General features: G+C 43.6%; 1 protein-coding gene across 1 annotated transcript in view; it reads left to right on the plus strand.

Annotated features, from left to right (window-relative positions):
- Positions 1-200: 200 nt before the first annotated feature.
- LOC109310673 (putative phosphoenolpyruvate synthase) overlaps positions 201-17,480 on the plus strand; it is a 40,130-nt gene continuing 22,850 nt past the window's right edge. Inside the window, exons 1-14 of the mRNA XM_019535963.1 lie at positions 201-342; positions 2,124-2,248; positions 4,270-4,338; positions 5,785-5,898; positions 6,702-6,817; positions 7,388-7,443; positions 9,989-10,041; positions 11,429-11,556; positions 12,191-12,347; positions 13,459-13,645; positions 14,497-14,603; positions 14,993-15,031; positions 15,584-15,773; positions 16,639-16,774. Of these exons, the coding sequence (XP_019391508.1) occupies positions 2,142-2,248; positions 4,270-4,338; positions 5,785-5,898; positions 6,702-6,817; positions 7,388-7,443; positions 9,989-10,041; positions 11,429-11,556; positions 12,191-12,347; positions 13,459-13,645; positions 14,497-14,603; positions 14,993-15,031; positions 15,584-15,773; positions 16,639-16,774 (1,459 nt within the window). The 5' untranslated portion in view covers positions 201-342; positions 2,124-2,141. The remainder of the gene's footprint in view (positions 343-2,123; positions 2,249-4,269; positions 4,339-5,784; positions 5,899-6,701; positions 6,818-7,387; positions 7,444-9,988; positions 10,042-11,428; positions 11,557-12,190; positions 12,348-13,458; positions 13,646-14,496; positions 14,604-14,992; positions 15,032-15,583; positions 15,774-16,638; positions 16,775-17,480) is intronic.

Below are 17,480 nucleotides of genomic sequence, written 5' to 3' on the forward strand. Positions count from 1 at the left end.
TGAGAAAGGCAGTCTCTGCACCCAGTCCTCCAGAGTCATTGTACAAAGGACTCCCGTTAAGTTGGAAGACCCTTATACCCCCTTGTGAACTGGGTGAAAGCTTTGTTGGTTGATTGAACCTGCATGCCCATCGGTTCCCGCATGCTCATCTTTCTTTTTTGCTCTCCTTCACACTGAAGCATTTTTTTTCCTTCATATTTAATACAGGCTCTCGATTCAGTTTACTTCACTGGGTTTACAGAAGCTGACAAGACTTTTGTGATTGCTCGCCTTGCAAAACGTCCTAATGGGGTCTGTGAAATCTGGCTCTTTCTTCGGGTGGATGGAGTCGGAGAGTTTCAAGTAAGTGCTGGGTGAGAAGACGTGCGGGGTCTAGAGTCTGGGAATAATATTTCAATTCCTAACCTGGGATTTCATCTGAAGGTATGATCCCCAGAAGAAACAGCGCCTTAAGTAGAGGCTAATGTGCTGTGACTAAGGCTAATGACGGGTAACATGCTGTGATTTAGGCTAGTTGCAGGTCAAACTCAGTCTTTACCTTTTCTTTATCATTTTTACCCAACCCTCTTCTTTTTTCATCACTTATCAGTTTAAAACAATCACGTCTGTATTCCTCAGTAGCTCTTCTCCAGTGACACTGGCAGCAGCAGCTTTGGTCAGCAATTAAGACGATGGTGTTTTAAGAAGTGCTGCCTGGCTAGCACTACACACAGTTGAGCTGAATAGGGTAGTGTATCGGACTCGTTTCAGAGAGCTGATGCCAAAGGCTTAAAGCAATGATGACAATTAGGAGGGAATAACATGAATGGGTATACTACAGCTGGGAACATGTGCAAACTTGATGGGAATGCAAAGCCAGTGCTTTGCCAAAGGTTACACATAAAGCTGTTTTTATGAGAGAGGTGTGCTTCCTAATTGAAGCTCGACCCCTCAGACCCCAACAGCTGTCACTTTACTCTGTGACTACAAAATCGGGGTGCTCAACTGGTATGGATGTGGCGTGACATGCTCTGCTGGAACAATTGCAACTACCAGGGATTTCCTTCCAGCAGCATTGCCCTTTGCCCTTTGAAACGTTTCATCCTGCCTTTTCATCCTGACCCAGTGTTACTTTTTTCTACATTTCATCGCAAAGCACATTTTTCCTCATTGGCGTTCTCACTGGTCTTTGTATTTAACTGTGTCTGTAACTCTGCACAGGCTTCTGCAGTGCAACTTGCCTTAAGAAAATTGCATGGGATGAGAATTTTGTATGAAATCCTAGCTCCATTGAAACCAGCAGAAGTTTTCCCATTGATTTCCATGGGGTTGGGATTCCCACCTAGCGCCGAGAGCCACCGAAGTGTCTGAAGTTGTCTACCTGGCAATATCGAGCAGAACTGAAGTCTACCTCATTGTGTGTTCTGTATTATGGTATAATTACTGCCGTCACTTTTCTTCTGTGGATGCAGGAGTAGCGGCTATCTTTAACTAGAGGTGCTTGGAAAGTTTTATGATGCAACCACGTTGAAAATTGTTAAGATCCTAGACCCTGAAATGTTTTCATCATACCTTGGACTGGACAAACTTTTGTTTCTGCAAAGGCAAGGTTCCTGGCTGGGGGGATTTTCAGGGTGTGAAACTCTGGAAGCTGCAAGTCTTATCACAGGGCAGAGTGCCTGTAGGTCTGCTTTTCATTATTGTTAATATTACTGCTGCCATTTGTCAAGCAGCTGCAGAATCGCAGCAGCTTGGGTTTTTTGGGGTTAGTCCAGTTGAGACTGAAATCAATATGTGATCTTAGCCAAAGGGGCAGTAAACCAGCACAATTCCAGTAAACGTGAAGCCTTGTTCTTGGCCAGCTCTACCCTTGACAGCATTTACAGTGTAAAGTGCTAGAGTAATTCTCTAAGAGCAAATTGCATTTGTATGTACATAACCCAAATGTGGGTTTCTTTTGTAGAAATGACTGGATATTTATCCATTTGGGTGTTTTATATGTCATTTCCTCCTCCATGAAACCTGTGGAATCAAGAAAGCTATTTCAATCAATGGTCCTTCCTCCGTGGGCTGACAAAGCAGGGCATCACCTCTGTTTTAACCTTCACTGATTTAATGAATGTTTTAATTACATGTCTTCTTAGCATCCAGTGCATCCAGACATGATAGTGGCTGATGAGTCTGAAAAATGCTGGAGTGGAGGAGGGCTGACACTTGAATGCTTAGAGCCACACAGACGCTGGAAAATAGCATTCCAGGGACTGCTCAGGTATTACCATATCACCGCATACGATGGGGGGAGGAGAGTTATTGGGATACTTGCTAAAAACTCTGGTTCTGGAGAATGAGATCAGCTCTCAGGCCTGCCAGAGACTTCCTGCATCGTGTTAGGCGATTCATTTGAACTTACTCAGACTCAGTTCCCCGGCTATAAAATAGAGTTGATGAAAGTAGTGCAGAGAAGGGTAACAAGCTGCAACATCTATTGAGAGACAACCTTGAGGATAAAGCCTCTCTCATACATGGTTTTGCAGTAAGTAGCTATATGGAGGTCCTGGACTATTTAGTTAGAGTAGCTGGAGCAGATAAGCCATAGGGCTTTACGTGGGATAGCAGGATAAGTTGTGTACAACAAACATTACACCTTTCTTTCCCCCCTTCCACTCCCCAGATCTCAGCTTAACTTTGAGGAAGGCCAGGCCAGAGTTTTGTCTGATCAGGACATTTCAGAAAACGTAAAGCAGCACAACCAATAGATGCAGGTCTTTCCACCAAGTTGTATTCAAAGACAGCCTCATACAATAGCTTCTTGTAAAGTTCTTATGTTAAATGAAGACAGTCCCAGCATTGTAAACAATGTACAATGTAAAGCATTGTAAGTACTGGGAAATTCCTTTAAATAATTTCAAACACAAACTATTCCTATTAGGTAATACAGCTGGCAGTGCACACATCCTGAAAAGACTTGAAAAACACCGGTGATTATACAATGCAAATAGAGTTGGTAACATCCTGCAGCATAAAACATAGACTCAGCGCAGCATTTACATTTGACTTTGAACATGCATGTACCCATTTTGCCTCTTTGATTTTCAGGAGATATCCTTTTTAATGTGAGCTAGGATGCAGAATGCATCATGATAAAGAATTCAGGCAACCGTGAGAATTGCAATGTCTCTTATTTTTTTTCCACATCTAAATGCTTCTGCCTTTGCAGAAAACAGTCAGGAAATGGTTCCAGCAACAAGTATTCGGTCCATGGTTAAAAGATGTCTTAAGGCTGAGAGGTTCTGATGTAGCTAAAATATTACAGGTTTTGAGACGAGGGTGAAATGATCAAAGCTCTCCTTTTCGACAGTGGTGTGAATGTTTGGAGCCAGGTTTGCAAAGGTATTTAGTTATCTAAGGACGTAGATAGGCACCTACTAGGATTTTCAGTGCCCGATTCTGAGGGACAGGAACATGGATAGAAGTCACATTTGCCCTGATTTAACTTACATAGATTTTGCATAGCAATGAAAAATTACACCAGATCTGGAGGAGGCAGACATGTAGGGAGCAGCATGTAGTAGAAACTACTACAGTTCTTGGGTGGGAAGGCAGCAGGTTGTAGCCTGTGTTGCCTTGAGCAGATGGTTATTTTGGATTGCCACAGAGTTTTCCTGGGGTACTTCTATACTGGATTTGAGCAAATTACACTGGTGTAGGGCCATACATTGTCTGTCTGCTCCTGGATTATCCCATTGTAAAGATTATTATAAATGTGCCACGTCTCCAGGCTCATCTGTGCCTGTTGCTTTTGAACAAACGGGACTAAGACTCGTAAATCATTGAGTGACTTATGAAAATTGGACTTCAAGCCATGAAAGCAACCACATCATTTGATCTTGCTTTTGTCACTTTGGCCCGGCTCCTTGAGAATACCTTGTACTTCTTACCAAAAACATTTCCTCAAAAACCATACAGGCTGGTTAGCTCAGCTCTTAGAATGAGAATGTGCAAGACGTGTAAGCATGCCTATGCTGTTACATGCTAGGCTAGCTTCAGGAAAGTTCCCAAGCATGCTCCACTCCCTTGCTGAGATTTTTGGGAGTTGCCAAATTCTGTCCTTCCTTCCCTGTGCCACTTTCCCTCTCTTGATCTTCAGCATTTGAAATCCCGCAGTACTAAAGCCCATGGATTGCACAAGAGCTCAGTAAATGCAGGAGGGGTGAGTGCAAAACAAATTAAAGGACGATAAAGAGATGCGGCTGACATAAAAACAAGCTGACAAGGTGTTAAATCTTCCAGGAAGGGGCCATATCGGCAACAGTGGAGTGACGAGGAGGGTGAACTTGTGCATGTCAAATTCTCTCTCTGGTAAGCAGATCCTCTCTTTTACTTGGATGCATCCCATTGTTGAGTATAACTACAAATAACAAAAACTGAGCCACAAATCTTGGCTCCTGCTGAGTCTGCTGGAGCAGCACTGAGGCCTCTTGCTGGCCCTCACTCAGGATCGAATTTCCTCCCACGTGTATAATGAATTCCTGGTTAGGTTGAGTTGTTAGACTCATTCACTGAAGAAAGATCTGATCAAAACCAGCCCAGCCACACACCCTGGCTTCAGGGTCCTGACAAGCTTTTGCCGTGCTGTTAACACACTGCACTTAAAACACGGGATAGATTTTAACTTGGAAAGCTGTTATATATTTTAAGGTCAACATTTGGCCTCCTTTTAAAAACATTACAGACTTCAGTCCTATTTCACATGCATGTCTGTGTATCACTTGAATGCAGCGTAACTGCAGTTTTGGGCAGTTCTCCTGGCTACCCCCAAGAGGAGCTGGAAAGAGGGCTCTGGCTGCTGCCCGGTGGGCTTGTGGTTACAGCACCTTTTTTTGGGAAGTGAGACATGCAGGTTCAAACCTCCTTTGGGCAAGTGGAGGGATTATACCATAGGGCTATAAACAGATGTCACCAAATGAAGAGGAACTGCTACATTGGGATGTGTCCCAGCACAACTGATCCACTTCATTGCGGAAAAAAGATGTTGCTGGATCCGTGTCTATTGCCCCACGAGTAGCAGGGGCCTGATCCTGTACAACAACACTCAGCCCCATCTCATCCAAGCTCCTAAACTGGGAAGGGTCTTCTGTATAGCAAGACCACTAACAATAATATATTCAGAATATTTTCTGTTTCATTGAGGTTAGATTGTTTTCTACGGGTTTTCTCTTGGACTATTTGCACCTAGGTACAGTGCAGCACGGGTGTTAACAATCCCTCTTATTTGCTGCACCAGCTACTAAGGAGCTGTTGAGTTCAAGTCCTCCTCTTGTCCCTTCCCAGCAGCAGAAGCTGCAGTTGACTTGTGACCCGTATTCTTCTCATCTGAAGCAGAGACTGTGGCCACCCGGTTTCCTTCCAGATTAATTGAGGTCCCACGTAGCTGTCAAAGTCTCATCACCTTTTTAGTGCAAGGTGGACTGTGCAAATCATAACAGGAGATGCCAAGCTGCAATCTGAAAGCAGCATCTTCCCCTCGTTGTGAGTTGTTGAGTGCCAGCCTCACTTGATGGATAATTTCTTGTGCCTTTCTGAAGTAGTCTTCTTCACATAGCATGGTTTCTCCATTGTCCCTCCCTTCATTTTCCCAGAAAACTGCAGCATTAAGAAAAATTGTAGAAATCCACACGTGAGAAATAACAAGTTTCAAATTCCACAAGTCCCAAAGACAAATGAGATCTCTGAGCAATGAGTACAGCAATTGGCCCCATCCCAAATGAAGGCTGATGGGGTGTTTTATTTCTCCCTTCTTTGTAGCTGGACCACCTTTACAGATGTATTTGACTTTAAATTCGACAGTCATCCAGACTCGTTTGCACGCGCCTTGGCTTTAGAGAAGTGGAGCCGAGAACTCTTCCAAAGGATCAAAAGGTGAGAGACAATTTTTAACACTTCTGGGGCTGGTTGTAATTTTTGCTTTAATAGCCCAACAATGCCATCAGCTAATATTGCCACAGGCCCTTTCATAATAAAGCTGGGAAAATAGAGCCGACAAGCTATGTAAGATTTTGCCTTTGATATTTTTCATGGGGAGGCTGTGCAGATTTGCAGTCTTAGAAGAAAATTTTAATTCTTTGTTGAGGCCATGCACAATCTGTAAACTTTAAACGGATTAATTGAATTGAATTTTGGGACAATACATTTTCTCTTCTCGGTTACAAATTAGCAGAGTAGTACTCAGTTACCACAGTGTATTCCAGACCTCAAGGGTTTCCCTCACCACCAAGGGAAGGGAAGCAGTGGCTGGGGAAGTGGCAGCAGCGACTGAGATACAGGGGATGTGAAAGTTGCTGAAGCAGGAGGCTTGCATCTGTGATTTGCCCCCCACCAAAGAACCTTTCATGCCCTCCCAGATGCAGTTTGGGAACCTAATCCTGGAGTATTAGGCAGGCTTTTGCAGTCATCATCACATGTCTCTTCCTAGGTTTTACTGCATTACTCCACTCTTCCTGTTGTCTCATTCTCAGGGCATCTCTATGTACAACCCTGGTCTGAACAATTGTGTGTGACACTATTCAAGCTCAGAAGTATGCTAGATAAATTGCAGGCATAAGTCTTGGTTCCAAAATGTGCATCTTTCATTTAGAAGCAACACTTCTGTGACTAACAAGTTTGAATAAGAAGCCTTCTTTCTAAGCTGTCTGGTTTTTCTACACCTTTTTTTTCCCCCCCAGGGATGGGGAACAACATTCTCGGTATGAGCAATGGGGTCAGCAGATAGGAGAAATTGAAATTGAAAATCATCAGAAGAAAGAGCTCTTTCTGAGAGGCATTCGGACCCACTCTTATGGTAACGATATCCTAATGACTGTGATGAGTACCTCGCGATTGTTACTTCAACTGTAAATGATGAGAGGATCATGGAAGAGACAGTTGTTACAGCATTCATGCTCAGATGTGAAATGGGGCAGTTTTGGAAAAATTGTTTTTGTAGCCAAGTTTAGGGCTATATAAAGCTGCTTGGTTTGTTCGGTGGGAGTTCATTTTTCTAGCCTATCTCCACCATTTGCAGTGGACTGGTAGCACCATTTCCAATTTAATTGACAGGCAGGCTTAAATTGGTTTAAGTGACATTGAAATCAGTGAGATTTAGCAAAAGGCCAGTGTTGTGTGCATGATTTAAATAACCACTACCTAACTCCTGGGTGTTTAAGTGATATATACTGTATACATCAAAGCACTGTTAGAATCAAAGGGCTTTCTTCATCTCTCCAGGCAGATAATGGAGTGGACCCAAGAAAGTGTTGCATAGAATTAGGCACAAGAATTACCCTCTTACTAAAGACTGAGGTAGGGTTTGGCTGCTAACAAGATTTGCAGTGAACTTTCAAGTCTGTGTTTCCGTTCTGCCCTTCTGCAGGTATCCGAAACTGGGAGGAGTTTTACCGATATGTCATGCTTTTGATGCATTTTGAGGTAGGTCTTAATATGCCATTCTGCATTCTAGCTATCCAATCCAAATGTCACTCAACTGGAAGGTTATATTTGAAGATCTGGCGGTAATGTCCGTAAAGCAGGGATGTCACGCATCTGGCCCGTGGACTGGATGTGGCCTGTGGAGCTGTGACATCTTGCCTGCGAGGCTTCAGGAGAGGTTGGGAAGGCAGGGGCAAGTGAGCCCATGCCTCGGGGGGGTAGGTCTGGTTTTACACTAGGTTGGCCGCTGCATAACGTGATGCTGTGGATGAGTTTGGAGATTATCGCTGGCACTCGAGGCAGCATCCGTTTAGTACAGTTCATGCATTCAGATAAATTCCTGGAAGTCAGTGGTGATGGATGCAGCTGTTACTTAATCTCGATCGTGACATTTAATTTCCTGTAAGGACACATTCCAGATCTTCAAGTAATCTAGGCAAAACACAGGCTGTATTTGCCCCCCTTCCACACAGTGTTTTGCAGCAGCACATTGCTGTCCCACAAGCGTTGAAGGACCTAATGCCATAGAGCGCTCTAAGTCTTCCCTGCCCTCCACAGCAGCTTGGTCCTGTACCTGGATTCAGTAGGAAGTCTCACGGATCACAGAATTGCAATTGCAGAAAGTTTCCACAAGTTCCAAACTTTCTGAAGCCAAGTAGGCAGAATCTCTCTTCTCTTCCTTGGAGTGCCTCAAATTACCTTATCAGACCTAATTAGACCAATGGATCCTGGCCCTGTCTCCTCGAAACTGAGGGTTAATTTTTGGTACAAATCTATTCCTTGAGCTCCCCTAGTCCACTCAGTGTCCTGAAATATTTAAGAAACCTCAGTTTTGATTCTTTTGGTATCAGGGAAATAGCAGCAGGAAACCGTTCTTGTGTTTTGGACCTCGCCTCAGCTCATTTATGCTTATTTTGCTCCCTGTTGCTTTCTCTTTGCACCTTGTTTTGATCCGGGCACCGATCGCTGCCCGTTTTGGCCAAAGCCTCCGATAAACCCCTCCACTGAATCAGCGGACCTGCAGCTGCACTGATTCAAACCGGCTGGTGTTGTGAGCTGTTTGCTGTGTCCTTCATTTAGGAGTCTTAGCCCTCCTAAATGAAGGACACAGCAAACATTTGCCCATGGCTTTTTCAGCTTTCATTCCTTTGCTGTGTTTTTTTTTTTTGGCTCTGTTGAAGGGGTGTATGCCAACAAATAGCGGGAATGATGGGCTGGGCAGAATTATTAACCAAGGATTCCCAATAGACCCTGGAAACCCACCTTGGGTCTAGTGCCAAGGAAATGCTTCTTCAGAGGCCCTCCCAGTGTAGATACAGGTATGGCAAGCCCTTATGTGTCTACTGGAAGCAGCACTTGTACATGGGCAGGCTGGGCCCCCTGTATGTCTTCAAGTGAGCAGATATCACTGCATGCTTGGATGAGGAAATGCAGCAGCTGCATTGCCCAAACTGGCAGCAGTGCACCAGCATCTCATAAAATAGAGCTGATCCCTGGAGTATCTGATTCCTATCACGAGCAGTGCCCGCAGCACTTTTATTCTCATAGTCAGTAGCATAACTAAGGTGTGGCAACCAGTGCAGCAGCCCCAGGCACTGACTGGAGGGGGCAGAAAAATAGCAGCTGCATAGCTACACTGGCAGCACAGTGACAGCTGGATGTCACCACTGCCTCTGTGTGTCACAGCTGCCTGGGGGGCCAGCTGCCTTGTTACATCCCTCCCAGTCCCTCAGCAGTCAAAGTTAATGATCTCCCTGCACAACTCATTAAAAGCCATGAAAATATTTGTTTTGGTAAATAATCGCTCACTGCTGGTAGAGGGCTAGCATCTCCTTCTCTGTATGCAGCATGGACCAGGCACACACTCACACCAGAAAGACCTGAAAGGAACCTGCCAGGGAGCTTCAGGGTGGGAAAAAAATCTGGCAAAGTGAAGGTGCCATCACATCTGTGCCTTCTGACAAACCTTCAGTTCAAGTTTCTATAGCCCTTGCCTGTTGGTCTTCTCTTGTTTCCTGTTCTTGCCATTGCTTTTGCTCCTCCTATTCCTGCTTCTGGTTCTCCAATTGATGCTGGTCGGTATCCTCCTCCCACGCATTTTGCTGGCTTTTCCACACAATGCCATTATGCTGTCTGCAGCCCCATCTTTCACCTTTGCACACCTTTGTGTAACCAGATAAAGCTGTCGGTCAGCATCTGCTTTCATGCATCTGCTGGATCAAAAGTGGTTCCTCGGTGTGTCTGGTTTGCATGGTCTGCCCATCACGTTCTGTCTGGGACCTTTTCACACGTGACATAGCGAGTCAAGTGCTAGCAATTTTATATCCAGTATGTTTGGCAATACAGAATGATAAAATGCTGCATAACCCCAGTCTTCTCTGGGGTCTACTTATTTTATGAAGTCTGGAGATTTCTTCATCATGCAGGACATAAAATATAATTTGATCAAGCACGTTGGGAACAGCTGATGGATTAAAAATAGCAGATGTCTCAGCTAGCTTGAGCAAGTTAGGATACTGTTTCATCTCAGGCCTTTTTCGTGCAGGATGGGACCTCGGCACACCTAACAGTTCTTTGTAAACCAGCAACTACAACACAGTAAGTAGGTTCAAGGAGTTTGTATAAAAGATACCTTCAAAACAGCAGCAAGTTGCACCCTTGGAAGACAACGAGACACCCCTTGTTCTGCACCTGCACCATCAGATTTTCTTCCACATCACACCTGGATGTCCAAGGGATAGGGTAGGGGGAAAGTTTGCCTCTACCATTTTGTGGTTGCCAGTAACCTTAGGAACAGCTTTCACTTTTCTTTATGTGTTGACTCAATTTACATCATTCACTGTTCTGCCTTATTGTCACACATCAAGGATTTCCAGGCATGTAAGTTCTGCCATTCACCCACAGCTAATGGCATGGGAAAGATCAGAGACAAGCATTTAAATCCTGGCCTTTTGTAGCTAGCATCACACCAGAAAGCTAAGCACTTTGCAAATTGCTTCAAGATTTCCTAACATTAATAAATGTACAACTGTAGGAAACATTGTAGGAGCAATTTTAGTGGTAGGCAAATCATGGCACAGGCAGGTCCAGCAACTTTCCCAAAGACCCAAGTAATGGAGTGAATCTTGCTGGGAAAAACTCAGCAGTGCTAATTACCAGTCCTCCCCTGAGTAACCATGAGGGTTAGTGAAGAATCAGGAAAGTTAAAGTCAGATATACCTTACGTTCCTAAATGAACTAGAGTAGAAAAAAGAACGTGTGCAATAGTTGTTCTCCTACCGTGTTTGATTAAGATGCTAAAAGTTCCCCTTCCTTCTTGTTTTGTAGGTTAACCGCACCCTTTCCCAGGTCCCCTATACTATGAGTTTCCAGTTCCCCAACTGTGTGGAGTGATCTCTAGATATTTCTCCTTCCCCTATTCCCCTGACCTGGTCTCCGCCCTGGGCAAACTTTTACTATCAGGCTCCCCTTTGCCAGAGATAATGATTTTTTTGTTGCAAAAGTCTTTATCACATCTGTGGTATCGATGTCTTTAAATTATTCGTTCTCCATTGATAACATTGCCAGTCCTATATATGCACAATATTAAAACTTTATTTTGTGCAATTGGTTTTTTTTCCATTTTCGGGCCCCCTCTCTATCCAGGTCCTGGGCAGCCTCTGGGTTCACCCATGCCTGCGTCTGGGTCTTCCCCTGGTAGCTCTGTTCACCTGCCTCTTTTGCAGTCTTCCTGCGATGTCTACTCTCAGTCTTGTCTCTTCTCTTGCTTGTTACCAGAAAGTAGATTAATTGTTCTTTCTCCCCTTATTTTCCTAGCGCTCATCGCTACTCAGCCTACATATCCCATGGCTCTTCTAGGAGCTGCCTGTTTTTGGTTCAGGTTTGAACCATTTTCTGCAATCTGTCTTAAACAGTCAGCACTTTGTTTCATTAAAAAGGCCATTAATTTTGACTGAGCTTTGGATTTGTTCTTTTTTTCCTTCAGCCTTGCTGTTGGCTATGTTCTTTTCCCAAATGGGAAGAAAGCCGGTATTGACTGGACCGATGCCTTGCTGGCTGAGATGGCTGATGATGGTATTATTAAAGACACATACAGGGTCACCTTCACTGCAGGTATGTTAACAGAACTCAATTTACCATTACCTTCGTACTTTTTTCAATATCAAATTAACATCTTTGGCATCTAAGAAATAACTTTACTGAAAGCTGGTAGAGACATTTAGGAGAATTTTCCTGGATATGTCATGGAGAAACCGCATTTCAGAGCTCTCATTGCTGTAATTTGATTTCTCATTTTGGTTTTATTTTGCATGATTTCATCTGTCCAGGCACATGTTAAGCATGGGATATTGCTATTGACTCCAGTGAGACTACTCACATACCTAAATATAAGCATGTGGAGCATTCACTGAAAGACCAGGACATTAGATAACGGTCTAAAGCACATAATCCCTATTTTTGTTGAGGATTTCTGCTCCAGTTCATCTAGTTTTGAAATAACGTGTGCAGTTTCCAGTTTTCTTTGCTCAGAGTTTGTGTTTTGGACTAGATGCCAACTGCTCTAGTCCCTAAAATGCTGAACAACCAAGTGCCTTCTAAAAAAATATACAGAGCACATGTGAGAAATATTTTAAAAATACAAGAGATTGGAGAACTGTTTAAGAATATGCAAAAGCTCTTGCTTGATTCATCTTGCCGAAGTACTGTCATAAATCCAAGGAAACCATCTTTTTTCACCTTAACACAGATGGCAAGTCCTTCAGCGTTTGTGCTACACTTGACAAGGAAGCTCGCCCCATGGTGTATAATGGTTCAGCTGGGAAAGGAGTATTCCACGAATGTATTGCTGATTTCCAGCTGAATTCTTTGTTGCGAGGCTGGGGCCTGGTTGAATTTTATTACAGGTAAAAATCACAAGTAAAAACAGAGGCATTATTCTGGTAGCACCAGGCGGATCTGAGTGAATACGGCCACGGGGGATCTACAAACATGCATTCAAATAAAATGCTCAGTCACCAAATAGGCATCAGATATGAATGTATTTGTGGTGTGTGTATTTGCAGTTGTTTCGTTTTGAATTGTACACAGGCCAACCCAGGGGGAGTTTGGACTGGATCCACCTTGTTTGGATCAAGTGAGTTGTTGTTCAAAGGATTGCTTATGCAAAGCAAATAAGTCACAAGCTTGTGCAAATGTGTATCCCTGCACATGTTTATTCTAAAGAAGGAGTAATACAGACAGCTTGGTACCTCCTCCTGCTTTCTGAAGTGGAAAGGTATTTTGGGAGTATAAATAATAGTCTGGCCAGGATGATCCTGCCTTGAGCAGGGGGCTGGACTAGGTAAGCTCGTGAAGTCTCTTCCAGCCCTATTTCTGTGTTACTTGGGAACCCTGTCATGTTATGGAAATAATGCATCAGGAACATTATCCATTCACAAGCAGCATACCAGGGGCTGAAGACTGTTCACCCCCAAGATTTGTCCAGTCATAATTGAAAATTGAGAAAATATTAAAATCTCAGTTTATGGGTGAGCTTTAGGAAAACTACAATCCATTCTTCACTGTGAATGGCTCACACTACTGTGCTGTGGAATATGATTATTTCTTTCATAGCTCAAGATTTTCCCTAAAACAAATAAGTAAAACCACAAAGTGCATTTGAAAAATCTTGGCCTAAGACTGCTGCAGGTTTCCAGCTAAACTGGTTATGTTCACAAACTGACCAAGACCGGTTACAAAGGAAACACAGTATTTGGATAATGGTCCTAGAAAAGCTTTTCATTAGGGCACAGCGCTTCTATTTTTTTCCCATAAAAGCAAGTATACTAGGCCACTTTTGGATGCATGCCATCAGTACTTAATTAGACAATACTGAGCATTTTCCTAGGAACTGGTGTAGCTGTCTCCCACCACTCCCTAGCTTGTAATGAATCCTGTGACTCAAGTTTCTTGGCACAAAAGGTTGTCGCATACCCCTCCTTCCTGAGCTAACATACACCACTTCTGCATTTCCAGAGATGAACTTGGAGACCTGATTCCTTATGCTAATTCTCCACTAAAGCTGAAGGAGCCATCACTGCCTGCCAGCTCCAAGTTCGTGGTGTCCTTCACTGAAGAGCACTCGCAGTGCACCAAGGAGGTTGGGGGAAAAGGAGCTCAGATAGGGCAGCTCACTCACTTACAGGGGCAGCTTGGGAGTCAGGTGAGCTGATCTCAAAGAGCAACATCTAGCAATCTTTAACTCGGTGATTCCCTGGCTTTGGGGGTTTGCAGGATAGTTGGTGTCATGATACAGGCACTTTGTCCCTAGAAGTCACCAAAGACTGATGGTATGTGTGCTGTTATACTCAGGAGGATCTTGGACTTTGCCCTTGACATAAAATTGCACAAGATGCAGAATCAGGAATAGAAAGAGAGGCTGGCAGTGTTTCCCAAAAGGCATATTTATCAAAGCATCCAGAGCTATAATGCTATGTACCAGTGATAGATAAGAATGTTGGCCCTATTACTGGTATCAAGAGAAAAAGTTAATGATTTATATCTTGGCAAGATACACGTTGGAAATAAGCTGCAGTTCTCGCAGCAGCAAAGAGTTATCACCTACCATCAAGCATTCGAAATGCAACGTTCTGCATTATTATAATATATCAGTAATGAATGAAGTTTGAATATAAATTGTGAAAGTTCTTGGGCTAAAACCAAGCTTAAAAATATGGTAAGTTCTTCATAATTCATTCATAAAATCAGACGGTTTTTAGAAGAACGAGAACCCTGAAAATTTTTTCAGAAATTTCTGCAGGTAAAAATGCGCTCGTGGTTGTATGTTTAATGAGGAAGTGCAGTTATCATAACTGCGAGCACAAAGGTATATGCAAACGATTAGGCAAAAGTTGCTTGCACGTGTAATTACTGACATGGCACATACAGTTGTGGTCATGATGTGTGCAAATTTGGCATGCTTTTTTTTTTTGCACAAACTTTTCTGCCAGATTTGCTCTTGATGTCTGAGGTAACAGTTTTCATATGCAATGTGATCCTCATTATGCTTTTTAGTTCATAGTCCCCCCAGGCTTCTGTGTCACAGTATTAGCATTGGAACATCACATAAAGCAGAACCAGGAGCTCCAAGAAGCTGTGAAAGAGCTCACCCAAGTGGCCTGGTAAGATGGACTTATCTGCAAGTATTTCTTGTGTGTCGTTGGATGTGATTCATGCTCTATCTTCAAGGTTTGGGGCCTTCAGAACTTCCTGCATTCACTTAAAAATAGAATGCATTTTTTTTTTAAGTGAGTGTCACACTTAGAAGGAAACCTGTTCACCACTGTGGTCTTTTCCTTAGAATTTGCTGACAGATTCAGGCACACTGATTTAGCACCAACAACATCAACACGATAGTCTCAAGTGTGCCCCTCACTCTATTTCTGACCAAAATTAAACTTGCCACGGTTCACAATATGTTTTCAGTGCCTATTTTTTGGTTTGTAAGCATAACAATGGAGGCAGATGGAGTTATTTTAGTTTGATATCCATTTTGTTATTTTTTTTCCAGTAAAATTAAACCAGGAAATCTCCAGGAGCTTTGTAAAAGGTAAAACCTATACATCAGATCCATTATATCTTCATTTCTCTTCCCTGCTCCTTTGCAGTTGGAACTGATATGACTCATTTAGGACTGTCAAATGGGATGGCAGGAAGCTCTCTTTGATCTATAAAATCTAAGTAGCAGATGTTGGAGCTCTTTCAGAGACAGGGAGGGCCATGAAGGCAGTAAGACCAACATGGTTTTCCTATGCAAGACGCGTGGGATTTGAGAAGCCATACGTGTACTTCCCAAATTCTGTTCAGCACAGTTGGCTCCTGTGGTTCAATGCTGAGGATGGGTGTGAGAGTCAGGGAAAGGGTGGCAGATATAGGATCGACATGTGGGAGTTCACATGAGTCCACATATGAGCACCACCAGGCCAATGTGGAGATCCAGATGCTTAGCACCTCTCAGACTAGACTCAGAGATTTGCTGGCGCTCAGGAATTACAAGAACCTTGTCTTAACTTCATCTACAAGGATCGAAGCACCAGTTCATTCTTTGAATTTATGTTTCATTGGCAGGCTGTGCTAATTCAGACTGCTCTGTGTACCACAGATGCTCTGAAATGTTCAACACCACCAGGCTGTCCCGTGAGATAGAAGATGCTGTGCTTCAGCGGCTAGACGAACTGGGGTTGCAGCAGAAGCTCCTAGCAGTCAGGTCCAGTCCTGTTGGAGAAGATACAACAGAAAGGGCTGCCGCTGGACAACTCTACTCAGAGCTGGGAGTTAGGGGGAGACAGCAGGTAAGGTGGCTTCCTCTGGGTGACAACCGCTGTTCTCTTTGCTGCGGTGTGCAAGGAAGGTTTCTGTATCCCTGTGTCAGCAACAGCCATGCTACAATTACCCATGCCAGCTAGATGACAGCTGGACGTGCTCCAATCACACCTTATCTTTGCTGTGCAGACATCCCTGAAATCTTCTCATATCTCAACCAACCTACTTTGTTCTTCATTAGCCCTTCACTACATTTTTTATGTCTTGGGATCAAGAATAGAAAATCCACTCAGTCGGGCTTTCCAACTAAAGTAGCAATGAGTACGCTGCACTCGTAGTACATTTGAATGGGAAAGTGGGATCTGTGTAGGGATGACGAGGTTGGATTTAGCAATATGCAAGCTAGGCTGAATATCAGGGGAAACATTGCTAACTGTGAGATGCATTAGTCAAGGAAAAAGATAGACTCTCTACTGCCTCATTATTTAATGGTAATGTCCATAAACTGAGAAAACTTTAATAGGAATCAGTGAATGATACGGTTAAAAGTGGATTAGTTACTGCACTTAACTCCTGGGCCACCATTTGAAATCAAGCCTCAATTCAATCTAGGTTAATTCCCTTTGGAAGGGGATAAAATAAATCAAGTTTGGTCCACTGAATAAAAGTGTCCACACAGGAGGACCACGCAGCCGAGGAGAGAGATGGAGGATTTCTTCTTTTCTCATCTCTCTGGCTGAGAGGACACAGAGGTGGCTCAAAGAAATGGAGAATACAGAGCTTTGTCCGAATGCTCAGTTGCAAACTGTGCAGGAGTTATTTTCTCCATAAGCTGAGTCCAGTCCTGGGTGGTGCTGCATGGTGCATGATGGTCTGGGCTGTTTTTCATCACAGGTGTGGAGGGCGATTTTGGCCTGCTGGGCCTCACTGTACTCCTTCCCGGCTGTACGATATCGCCATCAAAGAGGACAGCTGATCCCATCACTCATGGGGGTTGTCATTCAGCAAATGGTGCCAGCTGAGGCTGCAGGTGAGATGCTTGCGTGTTCGCTGGCGCTCAGCCCTCAGTTTTTTTTCTCTTGGTTTTGTACATGGACCTTGTGTGCTACCGCAGCAGCCTTGGAGGTCTCTAATCAACCCGTGCAGCGGCTTGGCTAGTATATTGGCATAGCATTAGCTCCATTGCCTCAGTCTCCCACCGTACCACTGAGTGCTACTACGGCTATCGTCAGAGCACAGGACGGTGGTTGGATTCATTCGTTGGCGGCCTTCTCCCTTGCTTTGTGTGGCTAAAGGTCATTAACTTCAGGGGGGTTTTTTCATGTTGTAGTCGCTGTGCAGAGCTGGCAGTATGAAGGGAAAGACTGAAAAACAGGATTTGGATGTAGGTGTGTCTACATCTACCGCCTACTAATGTCGCCCAGTGCTTCTTAGTATGAGACCCAGTTTCTAGTTGCTTATGACTTTGCCAGGAGTTAACCATTTGAACTGAAATTATGCATGTTGAACCATTTGAACATGAAATTATGTGACTGTCAGCCTTAATATATTCTTTAATTTGTGTGTGTGTGTTAAGGAGAATGGATAATTTCAGTTAAGGACAATGGATAATTCACAAGTAATATATTTTTCCTGTTTATTTTCTTGTAGTGTCCTTCTTTGAGACCACTCACAAGAAAATTACTTCTTGTTTTCCTCATTTTATTCAGGGTTCATGTTTATTCAGTGATATTTTT

Source organism: Crocodylus porosus, unplaced genomic scaffold, assembly GCF_001723895.1.
Source record: "Crocodylus porosus isolate Cpor-Errol unplaced genomic scaffold, CroPor_comp1, whole genome shotgun sequence".
Lineage (NCBI taxonomy): Eukaryota > Metazoa > Chordata > Crocodylia > Crocodylidae > Crocodylus > Crocodylus porosus.